This window comes from Onychostoma macrolepis, chromosome 06 (assembly GCF_012432095.1).
Source record: "Onychostoma macrolepis isolate SWU-2019 chromosome 06, ASM1243209v1, whole genome shotgun sequence".
Classification (NCBI taxonomy): domain Eukaryota; kingdom Metazoa; phylum Chordata; class Actinopteri; order Cypriniformes; family Cyprinidae; genus Onychostoma; species Onychostoma macrolepis.
Window position 1 is genome coordinate 4,078,767 of NC_081160.1, and position 15,343 is coordinate 4,094,109.

A 15,343-nucleotide genomic window follows, 5' to 3' on the forward strand; every position below is an offset into this window, starting at 1 on the left:
ATAATGAATATGAAACAACATTCATAACTACACATGACAATGACAATATTAAGAATTCCTAAAAGCATTTTAAAATATTTTAGATGGACATTTATTCATGTTTGGTTAAAATTCTCTAATTTGGATGGGAATATGATTTCAAAAGCACAATGACCAAAGTCAAAAAAATCAACAAGCCTAACCGTATGCAAAACATTTCCTCAGCTAGAAGCTGTGCTTTGAGCATGCATTTTTTAAAATCCAGTAATTATGAATGATTGGCAACATCACAGGAAATCCATTGGTCACATGTGTGGGATCCCTGATTTACATGACCATGACAAGCGTGTTGATCTTGCATGTGTGTTTGGTCCTCCAACCACTTCACTAGTTCACTTTATCTGACCTCTTTTGTAACTTGCAGTAATAAACTCAATAAAACCTTCACAAACTAGAAATAAAATGTAACCTTATTGATTTATTTCCATAAAATACAAGAATGAAATGCATTTAAATTATTTTCTACATTTCGAATCAACCATGATTTCTCTGATCAATCGATCAAGTTTTGAAACCTCTGTACATCAGTCAGTGTGACGCAGAGAGAGAGAGAGAGAAACACGTCTCTGTGCATGAGATGTACATGTATATACAGTACATGTGCAAGCTACGCAAAGCCTATTGAGCAAATGAAGAGTGCTACGGCATGCTTCGGTCACATCAATACATCATAATCATGAGAAGAAAATTCAAAAGCAGCGAATGTGCATCTTGGGGAGCAGAGGAACACAAAACCGACAGCACATGTCACGGTTTCTCTTTCAGGAGTGTTTCATGAAAAGCTCTATAGCTTTCTCTTCAGTGGCTGATGAACTTCTCTAGAGCCCTTGTTAGATATTTCACTGTGCGTGTTGCTTTAGGTCTCGATCAGTGTGGCAAACACCTACCCTGTGCTTCAGAAAACACACTATCTATGAGCTTTAACCAGTGTTCTTCATCAAAACTGAGGCACTGATATGGGTTAAAGCAACAAGACTCTGAAAACGAGAATAATTTCCCCATGTCCCCCACCTAAAAACTCAAACTAAATGAAACAGAAAATAAAAAGTGAAAAATGTAGGCAAATGTACTGCGGGAGGGAGGCATGCAGCCATTGGAGGACAAGGCCGTGGTGGGCGGGGCATGACTTTACGAATCGCCGGCTTGATCCTTGGGCATTTCGGAGTGAATGGTCGTGACCCCGGAGGATTTGAACTTGGGCAGGTGCAGTCCAAACTTGTTCTCCACGCCGGCGAAGGTGGCGGCTGCCAGACGGTAACCACCGACGTGCTCATGACTGACAGGAAGGAGCTCAGAGATCCGGGATTTGGGCGTTGGTTCAGAACCAGCAGGGCGACTAGAAGGGGAAGAGAAGAAGAGATTTTTTCTTACAGCAGATGCTTATCCAAAGTGACTCAACAGCTAATTTCCACTGAATTAAATGCTTTACCACGTGCAACACCACCTTTTCTCTAAAACCCTGCCCTCTGAAGTCATGCCAGTCAACTGGAGTGCAAAGTGATTCACCAGAAGTTTTTTGCTCCCTGACACATTTACACTGTTTACACAACGCTGCTCTCTCAAAGAGATTTCTCAGGACCTACTTCATGTGCACGAAAAAAAAAAACATTAACAGAAAATCTCTTTTTTTTTTTTTTTTGTTTGGCCAAGTAATAGAACAAAGATCATTCTATGCATAACATTTCATAACAAACTCTAAAAATATGTAAATTTTTAATGTTTTTGAAAGAAGTCTCATGCTCACATAAGACAAGGCTGCATTTATTTGATCAAAAATAGGCCAACAGTAAAAATAGTAATAATGTGAAATATTATTACAATTTAAAATAACTCTTTTATATGGTAACATATGTTAAAATGACGTTTATTCCTGTGATCAAAGCTGAATTTTCAGCATCATTACTCCAGTCTTCAGTGTCACATGATCCTTCAGAAATCATTCTAATACGCTGATTTGCTGCTCAAGAAACATTTCTGATTATTATCAATGTTGAAAACATTTTCAAACATTTTTTTTTCTGGGATTCTTTGATGAACAAAATTTAAGAGAACAGTATGTGTGTTATATTAACATTTTTAAACAATTTAATGCATCCTTGCTGAATAAAAGTATTCATTTAAAAAAGAAAACTCTTACTGACCCCAAATCTTTGAACAGTAGTGTATATTAACATAATGAATCTAACATTTGAGCCATTTCGATGGTTTGTAGCTGGATCATTGGCTAATTAATACAGAATTCAAATGATGTGCAAAAATGTATGTACATCAGCTATTTTATAACAACCATTAATGTAGCTCATCCATCTGATTATATCACCTAATATATATTTTAGTCAGACATTCGACAGTCATAATTACTGATGTTAACACAGTGTTGCGGACGCCTCGCAGATACAAAAATAATGTTTTATGTTTTGATTAAAGAGCATTAAACATCAGCGAAACCCTAAGAATTCACAATATTTTTTACAATAGAGCTCTCATTATAACGTTACGTATATGACAATTTATTAATGTTCTGCATTTCTGTTTTGAGCTGCGCGCGCTGAAGATGACCAATAGAATGAAGCATTTGATAGCAGGTTTTTAATCAATGGGATTTAACTTGTATAGAATGTGCTTCATTATTTATACAACGTAACGTTAATATTACGACTTATAGGCTATCTGCACAAAACGCCCCGAATGCATGAACATGTCTGCGCGGCTCTGAATGAACTTCGTTTGTGGACGCATTCTTCACGCAACAACGTGCAGAAACACAGCAACTATAAATTCTAAAAATTCACAGTGTTTTATTATAAAACATATCACCCTGCAGCCCAAGACCGGTTGCCCATGGAAGCTAAGCAGGGCTGAGCCTGGTCAGTACCTGGATGGGAGACCTCCTGGGAAAACTAGGTTGCTGCTGGAAGAGGTGTTAGTGAGGCCAGCAGGGGGTGCTCACCCTGCAGTCTGTGTGGGTCCTAACGCCCCAGTATAGTGACGGGGACACTACACTGTAAAAAAGCACCGTCTTTCAGATGAGACGTTAAACCGAGGTCCTGACTCTCTGTGGTCATTAAAAATCCCATGACACTCATCGTAAAGAGTAGGGGTGTAACCCCGGTGTCCTGGCCAAATTCCCTCCACTGGCCCTTGTCAATCATGGCTTCCCAATAATCCCCATCCACTTGATTGGCTCTACGACACTCTCTCCTCTCCACCTGTAGCTGGTGTGTGGTGAGCGCACTGGCGCCGTTGTCCTGTGGCTGCCGTCGCATCATCCAAGTGGATGCTGCACACTGGTGGTGGTTGAGGAGAGACCCCCCCCCACATGATTGTAAAGCGCTTTGGGTGTATTGCAATACACATGAAAGTGCTATATAAAAATGCCTCATTCATTCATTCATTCATAATGGTGTTCTCATTATGATGTTATGTGTATATGACAGTCCCAGTCATAGTTATTAATATTCTGCATTGTTGTTTGTCCTGCTCGCTCTGCGCGCTGAACGCACGTTAAAATATTTATTTAAAGCTTCTTTATTTTCAGATTCTTATTTGCAGCATTATCTTAATAGGCTGTATATTAACTTATTGGGAGAAAACCGGTATTTCTATGTGAAATCAGACATTGAGCACCCCCATATAGCCAAAATGGCATGATCATAACACCTCAGCGAATATTCGACTGTGAGATTGGGAGTCGAATCCTATCGAAGCATCGAATCGTAGACTATTCGGGGTCACCCCTAATGTAAACATAGCCAGGCTATTTTAGTTCCCCTCACTCCACAACAAATCCTTACAAGAATTAAAAATATAAGCAGCTATATAAACGACAAGCCAAAACGAATTCATTAAGGCTAAAACAAAACTGAAACCAACGCTGGGTCACTCGTTCGACACAAAATCAAATGTTTCCATATTCGTGATGTATTTGAATGCCAAACATTATTTATTAGCTTAAACTAAATGTTTTGCATAACATCACGGTGGTACGGTGATAATGCTTAACGGCACAGATTTTACTACATATTTAAACTGAGCAGTGTGCTTTTTTCCATATGTTTAACTAACTGTATTTTATTATAATGAACAGGCTACATTTTCAAGGTAGCATTGCTGAACTACGTGAACGCATGCGGTGCCAGCGCAATCACTTGAATTTTTTTCCATCTAACAGTGGAAGCAACTACTCCTTTTAGTCAAAGATAATCGAAATTGTAAAAGGTTTGCTTTTATTTGTGTACATTCACAATAAAAACAAATCTTTGTGCTTTTGTAAAATAGGCCTAAAGAAAATAGGATGCCGCTTTCTGCCATCTTGGTTGGTTTCCTTTCTAATTTAATTCAATTCTAATTTAAAATAATCTTGTCGGTTAACTGTTAATAATTGGTTAACGAGCGTCGGTTGCCGGTTAGGAGAAATAACCGAAATGAACATCCCTAGTGCACGCACATCAGATGTCCTCGCTCAGAAAAAGCGCATGTCGGAGCAGCAGGAGAATGAAATGTTTAACCGACAAGGCTTTAAAACACATACAAATCATGTACTTTTGTGATTGTGAATAAGTGCAGTGTCCTGTGACTGTAACTCAACTGCTATTTGATATGAAGGTATGTGGCGTTGTACAGTATATTAAGACGGAGGCGGCAGAACTGCAGCTTATAGAATGTGCGCTGTAGCACGATACTACAATATTTCTTCAAAAGCAGATTGTGGACACATTTTAATAGTCAAAAATAGTCACATCGCACACCTACATGTTACTTAACATTTCCTGCCTTCATGTAGTAAAAAGTGTGCTTAAAATGATCAATACTTACTGTCCTCCAAAGTCAACATAGAACCATCGCTGCAGGAGCTCGTAGGTTACCAGGGTCACACCGAACTGAGGAGATGAGCGGAACACACGAGCTACGGAGAACACAGAGAGAGAGGACTGTGAGTGAGTATGGATGTGACTGAAATGATATCTGTGTGTGTGTGTGTGTGTGTGTGTGTACCTCCAGCTCCCTTCCACAGAGCTCGGAAACCTTCCTCATTTAAGATCTTCCTAAAGCAGTCGATCACTCCAGTGTAAGTCGTCTGACCGGCGCGAGCAGCCACCTGCAGTCGTGTTTTGATGACATCAGCAGGGGTGACAAGCGAAGCAGCCGGGACACCTGTAAAATAAAATCATCCAGACATCTATTAATACATGATAGAAAACTCTGATCTTAAAGAGAGAATCTAGTCTCATCACGCATGACACATTCATATACAGTATGCTATTTTAAGGGAAAATATGATTTTCAGAATTGTCAAATTCTGAAAGCACGAACAGTTCTCGATTATTTTCCAATGAACATCAAGTTTTTTTTAGAAATATGCCATCATTTAAGTTACACGCACTGTGGATGTGGTTTCATTTTGTTTGGAAAAAAGTAGTGGAAGATCTTTTCTTCCATATTGTAGTGTAAAAAAAAAAAAGTTATGAACTTGGTTCTGTGCATCAGTTGTTGATTTGATTGTGAGATGCGGCTGTTGGACTGAACAGTGAAAGCAGATGAATGCAAGCTTGAAGACGGGGTTTAAGAAGACTAAATAACTGAAGTCGTACTGCATACGTCGTCTTTTCTCGAGTTCAGACATTTTGATTAAAACTTACAAGGGGAAAAAAGTGAAAAATTAGATATAGAGATGTATTCATTATAAGATCAGTAATATGCATTTAAAAATATGTAGGGTGCATTTTCATTTCATGAAAGTAAAAAAAAAAAAAAGTTTAAAAAAATTATAAAATGGTTATTTTACCATTCTGGTGCCCTTCATTCATTTTATACCTAAAAATCATTTTATCTTTGCATTACATTTGCATTTTTTATGTTTAATTTTAAGTGTAGAATGTGACACTTGTGGCACATGTGACCACTAACTGGCATGATTCAAAAATGCTTAAAAACTAGATTTTAAAAAATGGTAACTTGTACCGTTCACGGTCAAAAATGATTACCATAGGAAATTAATGGTAAATACAAAAATTACAAAGCATTTTTTGCGGGTACAATCTTCAAATCAGCCATGATGCAGAAAAAAGCACACAATTTTGAAATGGATAAACTCTAAAACAAGTGCAAAATAGACATCCATTCACACACACACACGACTTAGCTTCACAAAGTTCAAGTGAAAGTCATGTTCTGACCTGCGATGGCACCAGCGGTCAGCAACTGCAGAGGCCCCAGTCTTCCATCCTCATCTGCCAGACTTGACTTTGTATGGGCATAAACAGGGAAATAGATGGCAGAGAAGGGGATATCACGCAGGAAACAAGCCTTTGCACCCTGTGGAGAAAAAACAGTAACATTTATGTGTTATAGTTTACACAAAGTATAAATACAAACCTCAATTGTATTTTAAATGCAATTCAAGAATAGTAAGTAGTTACAATGGCAATTGTGGTTGGATACAACGTTTTAAAAATAGATGCTTCCCCCACCTTGTAGAGGCCAAAAAAGCCAAGATCTCGGACTACATTGAGTGCGCTCACTCTGGGGCCCGTAGTAATCTCACCGGCGACCTGCAGACGAATCTTAACGATTTCCAGAGGGTTGGTGAAGATAACTTGTGACCCACCAGCCTGGAAAGACAGGAACAGACAATTTAAGCACAACATAACCCAGTTTAACAGTTCTGAGCAGTTTACAATTCAAAAGTTTAGGGTTGGAACATTTTTTTTCAAAATGTTTTTGATAGTGTCTTATACTCACACATCCACCAGCGAGAATCTCAGCAGCCAGGGGTATCGTATCATCTTTAGTGGTAAATTTGTCTCTCACAAAGTCATTCATCTGGAAGACAGACACACAGAGTGTAATTGGCTTTACTGTCACCTGCTCAGAAACAGCTTTCTACAGGATGTCAGAATGTTTAATGACACTTACAGTGAGCTTGATGGCTTTTTCTGGAGCCACTCCAATGAGCTGGGGTAGAAGACCTGTAGGGAAAAACACACAGAAAGGAGTAGGGGGTTAGATGAAGGTTAAGAAACATGAAGACAAACTTTATTTCGTTCTTCTGAAGCAGGGATGAAAGCATAAGACAAATCCAACCTCTATAAAAACCGAAAACGCCCTCATATCGCAGGACTTTCTTGGCGCAGTCAAAGCTGTTCTTGTACATGAGCTCTCCTACGAAGGAGCCGGTGGAGCGCTGGTTCTGCATACGGGTCTTGACCAGGTCTATGGGGTACACAGCTGTGGCACCCGTGGCTATAAACATACACACATACAGGGTAATTTACATTTCACTGACGTTCAAATATATATACACTCATCCATTTAAACAAGCATATCTTGAGCATTTGTAAGCGGCCATGGAAAACAAGGCTGTTCTTTTGAAATAAAAACAGATATGCACTACTATTCAAAAGTTTGGGGTTGGAAAGTTTTAATGTTTTTGAAAGAAGTCCCTTATTATGCTCACCAAAGCTGCATTTATATGATATTTTAAAAACGCAACAAAAACAGTAATATTTTGAAATATCATTAAAAATAACTGCTATTGTAATATATATTTAAAATGCAATTTATTCCCGTGATGCAAAGCTGAATTTTCAGTATCATTACTCCAGTCTTCAATCATTCTAATATGCTGATTATCATCAATGTTGAAAACATTTGTGCTGCTTCATATTTTTGTGCAAATCGTCATATATTTTTTTAATATAAAGTTCAAAAGAACAGTTTTTATTTGAAATTTTGTTGTAAAACTATAAACTATAAAAGTCTGTACTGTCACTTTTGACCACTTTAATGCATCCCTGCTGAATAAAAGTATCTTACTGACCCCAAACTTATGAATGATAGCGTACTGTGAAACACTAAAAATAAGACTCTTTTAAAGAATGAAATTGGACTTTTTTGGCTTTTCAGTCAATTTCTCTTAGCATTTAAGTCACTCAAAATAAATGACAATGAACTAACTTGAAATGCACGTCCAGTTTAACACTTTTAGGAAATTAAGAGCAAAAATACCAACAACTCATCTTGCACACTGTTATATAAAAATCTTTCCCAGTTAAATGCTTTCAAGAAAGCTAATGACTCTCCTCCTAATACCACCAGCAAGTAGCACATCATAGTTTATGGCTTCAACACGAACTTAAAGAGGGAATGCCCCCATGGCATATCCTGCTATCAACTTCCTTTGTCATAAGTAAATAGATAACACGGAATGGAAAACTGCACTCAACTCATTTTGTGGCGTCTTTAAATTAATATAAGAAAAGAGCAAAATGTTTAAACCAAACCTCCAGCAATGGAGCCCAGAGTAAACCTGTACGCCGACTCTGCTGCCTGCAGCCACACAGACCGAGAGCCGTCTGCATGTGTATGCTGCAATGACAGAAAGCAAGCAAGAAATAAGTATCAAAAGAAATGCACAATGCTTTTGGGCCTATCAGTATTTGAGATATATGACAGCAGCCTGAATGTCAAGTTTACACACGATTTTATTACATTTTCTGAAGCAAGTGAGAGAGGTATCAATTCCCTAGTAGTGAAAGTGTGTTTTGTGCCATAATTAGTGATGTTAGATAAGGCATGCTTACTGATAAAATTACAATTTTCTCACAGTAATATACGCACTTAAACGACCCCTAGAAGTCTCTTATCTGACAGTTCATACAGATAAACTCACCTGTCTCTGCACCTCAGCTACATTATATGGCAGGGCTCCTTCCTCCAGTGGTGCTATCCTCTCGATATCAGCCAGGTTTAGTCGTCTACACATCATAACATAAACAAACACATAATGAGCTGATAATGCTGCTTATAGTTTGTGTGGATACATTTTTTTTTTTTTAAAGCAAAGTACCCTGTTTGGGAGTGCAGTCCTGATAGCTGGAACAGGATGTCGATTTCCATAGGGGTAATCTGACCAAACTTATTTGCAACATGAACAAACTCCTCTAGAGATGAAGAAAATGTTAGATAATACTTAAAAACCCAACTGTGATGTGCAGATGAGCAGAAATGGAAAGTATTACAGAGAGTACGCACCTTTAGTGACGAGCGTATCCTTGCGAGACCCAGCGAGAGTGCTGTAGATTTTACGGATCAGTTCCATGTTGTTCAGGAGAGAGTTGAAGGCATTGAAGTAGGAGAAGCTCACCATGTGAGAGGTGCCGCCACCTGCTGCCTAAGAGGACACATACAATTAAACCTTTCACAGTAACTTCACAACAAACATCTCACCAGATGGAAAACAGAGCGGCGCACTTACAGACACAAGGTTTTCCTCCACAAAAGGTGTGAGCATGTGGTGTCTGATGGTGGACATGATGTCACTGAAGTCCAGGGCAGAAACAGCGCCGCTCTTGACCTTGTCTTTCTGTGCGAACGCCTGTCTCGCATGCTCCAGCTGCAGCTCCTATGACAACAAGCACAGCCAGCAGAAATTAGATTTTTGCTCAAGTATAAACTTACATAGAAATTTTGCCAAAGCCCAAAAGGTCAAGATTTGGCTGGTTTAGCATGGGCCGGTTAAGTACACCATTCTAGGGGCCTTATTATATTAAAATATTATTTAATTAACATTATCAACTTTAATATAATTATATAAAAAAATATACTATTAAATATAGTTATTTTAACTGAAGTTAAAAAAAAAATTATTTTATTGTATTATTAAATTAGTGAAGTGACATACGGCCAAGTATGGTGACCCATACTCAGAATTTGTGCTCTGCATTTAACCCATCCAACGTGCACACACACAGCAGTGAACACACACACACTGTGAACACACACCCAGAGCAGTGGGCAGCCATTTATGAGCAGTTGGGGGTTCGGTGCTTTGCTCAAGGGCACCTCAGTCATGGTATTGAGGGTGGAGAGAGCGCTGAACATTCACTCCCCCCACCTACAATTCCTGCCGGCCTGAGAATCAAACTCGCAACCTTTGGATTACAAGTCCGACTCTCTAACCATTAGGCCACGACTTCCCCAATTAATGATACATTATTATATTAAAATATCATTCATACTTTATTATATTAAAATGCTATATTAAAAAATAAATATTATTAAATTTAATTGTATTATTAAAATATGAAATATTTTATGTAATTAAAATTAATTTATAATAATTTTACAAATTACATATTTAATAATGTTATTAAATTCCACAATTTAATAATATCACAGTAAAATATTAAGAGTTTACTATATTAAAATTTCACAAAATTAAATGTATTATTGCTATAAAGATAATAATAGCATCTTATATTACAATATTATTATATTATTATTATGATGATAGTATCATTTAAAACTTATATTAAAGTATAAAATATATTTTATGACAACAAGAAAAATGTAATATGATATATGCATAACTATGAGTGTGTATAATTGTTTGGGTGTGGTACCTGCAGGAATTGGGTGAACTCCAGGTAGCTGAGACTTTTCTTTCTGTCATTGCCGAAATGCAAGCGGATGAACTCGCAGTCCCAGTTGAAGGGGATGTGGTGGTGCACGGTGGTCTGGCTGAAGATATCACGCACGTTCTCTGTAAACACACGGATAGGCTCAGATTTACACTCCTGCAGAACATAACGGGCGTTGCAACATTACTGACAGTGTTTTAAAGGTCCTCTGAACACGTGAACGTGCGTGAATGAATGTCTCTGCGTTCAAGGTTAAGCTGTTTGTTTGTTTAGCATAACTACTTTATTATCAGCTGACTCTGTAAAAGAGAATAAAACATTACTGGTCAAAAACACTGCGAGCTGCCTTGCCGTCTATATACTGTAGGCAGCATTAAATGAAAAGGTAAATGAACTGGAATGGCCTACAAAGGAATCTCCATACACCACACAAATTCTAAACTCTTGAATTGATTTCAATGGAGTTTGATGTCAGCATGTTACAAATACAGGCATCCATTTTAAACAAGGCTGAACATTTATTTACAGTCAATACTGTTCTCACCGAAGGACACACATCCAGTGCCCGTCTTGTCAAATAGCTGGAAGGCCACAATGAAGAGGGCATCAGGCACACACAGCACCGACTCAAAGGCCAGAAACTCTTGAAATGAGATCAGTCTGAATGGAAAAAGAAATAGAAGAAACATTAAAAACACAAACCTATGGTCATTCTGAAATCTCTTTCACACACATTGCTCTTGAGCAGAAAATCAACATATTAGAATGATTTCTGAAGGATCATGTGACACTGAAGACTGGAGTAATGATTCTAAAGATTCATACATTCAGATACATTTTAGAATATACAGTGCCCTCCAAAAGTATTGGAAGAGTAAAGACAAAATTGCTCTGTTGGCTGTGGAGTCAAGACATTCACAAATATGATTAAAAGATGAATATGAGACAAAACTACAGAATGTCACATTTTATTATTGGGTGATTCAACACATAGATGTTTTACCAGCTAAGTTCAGCACTTTTAGAGTTTCATCCCCCTATCTGATGTGAGCATAAGTATTGGAACAGTTGCCTCACAGGTCTTTCTAAGTGATCAGTTGTGTCCTGTTGCATTAATTCTTCAGATATTAAAAGCAGGGAATGTGTCGTATCAGTTATATCCATTACTTCTGCATTCTGAATCTTGCATTCGATGATGACACACACAAACCAGGATGAAGACGAGGGAGCTGACTTTGAGAGAAAAGCAAGCAATTTGGATGCTAAAAGAAAAGAGGAAGTCAATTAGAGCTCTGGCAAAAACAAAGGGCATGGAGAAATCAAGAGTTTGGAAACCACCAGCAACCAACAACTACCTGATCGGCTGAGAAAACAACAGTAGTTGATGACAGACAAATCAGAAAAGCTGTGAAAATGAATCCTAAAAGACATGTCTGTAAAATCACCAACAACTTCCAGAAAGCTGGGGTGATGCTCTGACAATTTACTGTCCTCAGGAGACTTTGACACAGAACTACAGATGCTACACAGCAAGATACAAACCTCTAACCAGCTCCAAAAATAGAAAGGCACGATTAGAATTTGCAAAAAAGCACAGTTTTGGAACTGTGTTTATGGACCGATGAGACAAAGATGAACCTTTATCGAAGTGATGGGAAAGCAAAAATGTGGAGAAAAAAAAAAAAAAAAAAACTGCGAATGATCCCAAGCATACAGCCTCATCTGTAAAGCATGGTGGAGGTGGTGACATGGCATGGGCATGCATGGCTGTCTCTGGAACAGGCCTTCTCAACTTTACTGATGACTTAATGTATGATGACAGTAGCAGAATGAATTTGGAAGAGTACAAAACCATCTTGCCAACTAATATTCAAGAAAATGCCACCAGATTCATTGGGAAGTGCTTCATATTGCATCAGGACAATGACCCAAAACACCTGCCAGTTCAGTCAAGGAATTTATAAGGGCAAAGAAATGGAAAGTCTTAGATTGCCCGAGTCAATCTCCAGATTTAAATCTGATTGAACATGAATTTCACCAGCTGGAGAGGAGAGTAAAGGCAGAAACTCCCCAAAACAAGCAACAATTGTAATTGGCTGCATTAAAGGCTGGGAAAAGCATTTCAAAGGATGAGACCAAGAGTCTGGTGATGTCTATGGGTCACAGACTCACTGCTGTGATTGTGCGCAAGGGATCTGCAACTAAATAATAGCTTTTAATCTTTTATATCTGCCTTATGTTCAACTGTCCCAATACTTATGCTCACATCAATGAGTGGGATGAACTCTAAAAGTGCTGTTCTTTTTATTTGGTAAAACATATATGTGTTGAAACGTCTAATAATAAAATGTGACATTCTGTAGTTTTGTCTCATATTCATCTTTTAATCATATTTGCAAATGTCTTGACTCCACAGCCAACAGAGCAATTTTGTCTTTAAGGTTCCAATACTTTTGGAGGGCACTGTATTTTTATTGCAATAATATTTATTTTATTTTAAAATATTTTACAATATTACTGTTTTACTGTATTTCTAATCAAATAAATAAACGTAAACGACCCAAACATTTGAGCAATAGTGTATGTGCAATACAGAATTATTAAAATTTTGCCATATGCATCTAGCTGCTACTGCAAAAAAATAATGCAAAATCTAATGAAAGTGAGCTGAGCTGAGCTTTAGGCTTCATATCAAACGTTTAATAATTAGAATACAGAAAAAATACAGAGACAAAAAAACCAGGATGTTCGTTTTACCCATCTTTTGTAGTATCTGCCACACCGGCGAGCAGCTGCACAGTTTTAGGGTTGTAGTGAAGCTGCACATGGAGGCCCAAAAACTTCTGCACAAAATCATTGGGTGTCATGTACCGCTCTCCATCCTTATCCACCACACTGGCATACTGAGGAAAAACAACACAAACAGTTACAGCATCTCTGTTTAAGGCAAAGCATGATTAAATAAGCATTTGTATTTTCCTCATTTGTAGGGCAATTAGTATGATTTATTTGCATAAAGAACAAAGAAGAACCTGAAAATCAATGTCACATACTTGAAGGGTTTTATTATGCATGCAGACATTTAAGAAACTAAAAAGTAGCCGGTTGTGCGCTTTTTCCAAACAACTGCATTGGCAATATGCAAGCTGAATCTGTATATATTTACCAAGTACCAACCTCTGCCCAGTTGGACAAATGGGCAAAGGTGACAATAAATATTCATGTGCCACACGAGTTGTGTATTTTCCCAGTTTTGCTCAGCAGCAGCTAAATAGGACACAAAAAACTAAAGCGACATGCCCTCTGACCTTATCGAAACATTCTTAACTGTATTGCCCTGACATTCAGGTCTTCCTTCAAACATCCATCTCACAAGCTTGAGTCCTATTAATAGAGCCACATCGCACGCAAGTCACCGAGTTACCAGACACCAAGCAACCCAACACAGCCAAAGAAACAACTACTCTCAGCTGACAGACGCACAAGATCTCCCCGGCGGAAGTGATCGCAAATTACTATACCAATATAAAAGCCCTGGCTGACATGTAATGAGGGAGGGAGACTAGTTTTTCCCTACTCATGCTTGAAAATAAAGCATACACACAATAAACAGTTTTCCCACAAACACACACAAGTGTCTAGACTTTCCCAAGCATGTGAGTTTCTCTTTCAGCTGCTTTAGGAAAAAGGAGACGACAACAGTGTGACAATTAAAAATGCAGTGTCACTAAGGAAATAAAGATTTAATGACAGGCCAAAGTCACAACAGTACCTACATTAGCTTCTAAAGTTGCAGACCCGCTTTCTCATTGGAATTAACCACAGTGTAAAGGATGAAATATAAAAAAAACACCATAACCTGATTTTACACCAAAATTAGGCTTTTCTGCTGTTGAAACTTACCTTTTGAAAGATGACCTTCAGCTCATTAGGATCGGCCCTTTTGGTTAACTGCACCTGCAAAACAACAACAGCACAGAATAACAACAAGGTTTCTTGATTTCTATAGAGATGAATTGTGAATCTTAAAAGCTATGATCTATAATTATAGCCACAAAAACACCACAATATTTAGTGAAATGCACTACAAGTTTTAGAGCTCTTTTAAAGGCTGCATCTATTAAAGGTTTTTCACCCAGTCCAAAGATGACCAGGTTTTACTGAGGAACAAGACCTGGTCTAATGTTCAAAACTACATTTATTTCTAAATGCTCATTTAAATATCAAACGATCTTTGCTGTTTCAGATCGCATTCAACATTATTGTGACTTTCTGACACACAAGCCTTGCACATAATGTATACAATACAAAAAAAAAAACCTAGATTTAACAAAACACAAAATAACAAGTCAGTAATTACGTTACTCCACACAAACACACATTAAGTCATAAGTGTCCCTGTAGAGTAAAATAAGCACAATTTCGCCCACACAGCAAGATCCTCACGCCTAAGTTACCTTTTATAAACAAACGCTCACCTCTACCAATACGAAAGCCCGCTAAAGGGCTGATTAATGCTGTTTAACACACAATTCTGATATTTTTTATGGTTTTATGATCCTCATAGACACTAAATTCAGTCAAAGTCTCAGCGGGAGTGTAGTGATAAGCTCAGTGATGCTCGCGCCGGTCAGTTAAAACCGTTTATCATTGTCTTTTCTCCACCCATTTACGCATCTATTAGCCTTCCTGCCGTTTAAAATCAGCAAGTGTAATTAAAAGTCGACAGCTAAGAAAATGAAAACACAATTTTTCAGTCAAAAGCGGTGTCGCCGGAGTCACCTTGGCCGCCATGCTGCTGTCTGACGTCACGTGTGATAGTAGGGTCGCGCAGGCGCGTGGCCGAGAAGCACCGGGAACCTGGGAGGTGCGCGCGCACCTGT

At 38.1% G+C, this 15,343-nt stretch overlaps 1 protein-coding gene across 3 annotated transcripts; it reads right to left on the minus strand.

The window, feature by feature from the left end:
* Positions 1–437: 437 nt before the first annotated feature.
* On the minus strand, positions 438–15,343 carry slc25a12 (solute carrier family 25 member 12). Of its 3 annotated transcripts, none has more exons than XM_058778607.1 (18): positions 15,243–15,343; positions 14,364–14,417; positions 13,218–13,363; positions 11,005–11,120; positions 10,443–10,582; positions 9,296–9,442; positions 9,073–9,211; positions 8,888–8,981; positions 8,711–8,795; positions 8,322–8,406; positions 7,123–7,281; positions 6,955–7,007; positions 6,781–6,861; positions 6,510–6,650; positions 6,216–6,354; positions 5,035–5,193; positions 4,855–4,945; positions 438–1,375 (listed from the first exon to the last, which is right to left on the minus strand). In XM_058778607.1, exons 1-18 carry the CDS (start codon positions 15,252–15,254, stop codon positions 1,168–1,170), a joined length of 2,049 nt encoding a protein of 682 aa, XP_058634590.1. In that variant the 5' UTR covers positions 15,255–15,343; the 3' UTR covers positions 438–1,167. The 3 variants fall into 3 exon arrangements, with proteins under 3 accessions (XP_058634590.1, XP_058634592.1, XP_058634591.1); XM_058778609.1 differs by lacking the exon at positions 15,243–15,343 and adding an exon at positions 14,939–15,224; XM_058778608.1 differs by lacking the exon at positions 15,243–15,343 and adding an exon at positions 14,918–15,224.

Excerpts from the sequence above, each read along its gene's own strand:
- slc25a12 (XM_058778607.1), bottom strand. Across the intron at positions 9,212-9,295 it reads TGGAGGAAAACCTTGTGTCT|GCAGCAGGTGGCGGCACCTC; the intron begins GTAAGTGCGCCG and ends GTGTCCTCTTAG. Across the intron at positions 8,982-9,072 it reads GGATACGCTCGTCACTAAAG|AGGAGTTTGTTCATGTTGCA; the intron begins GTGCGTACTCTC and ends CTTCATCTCTAG.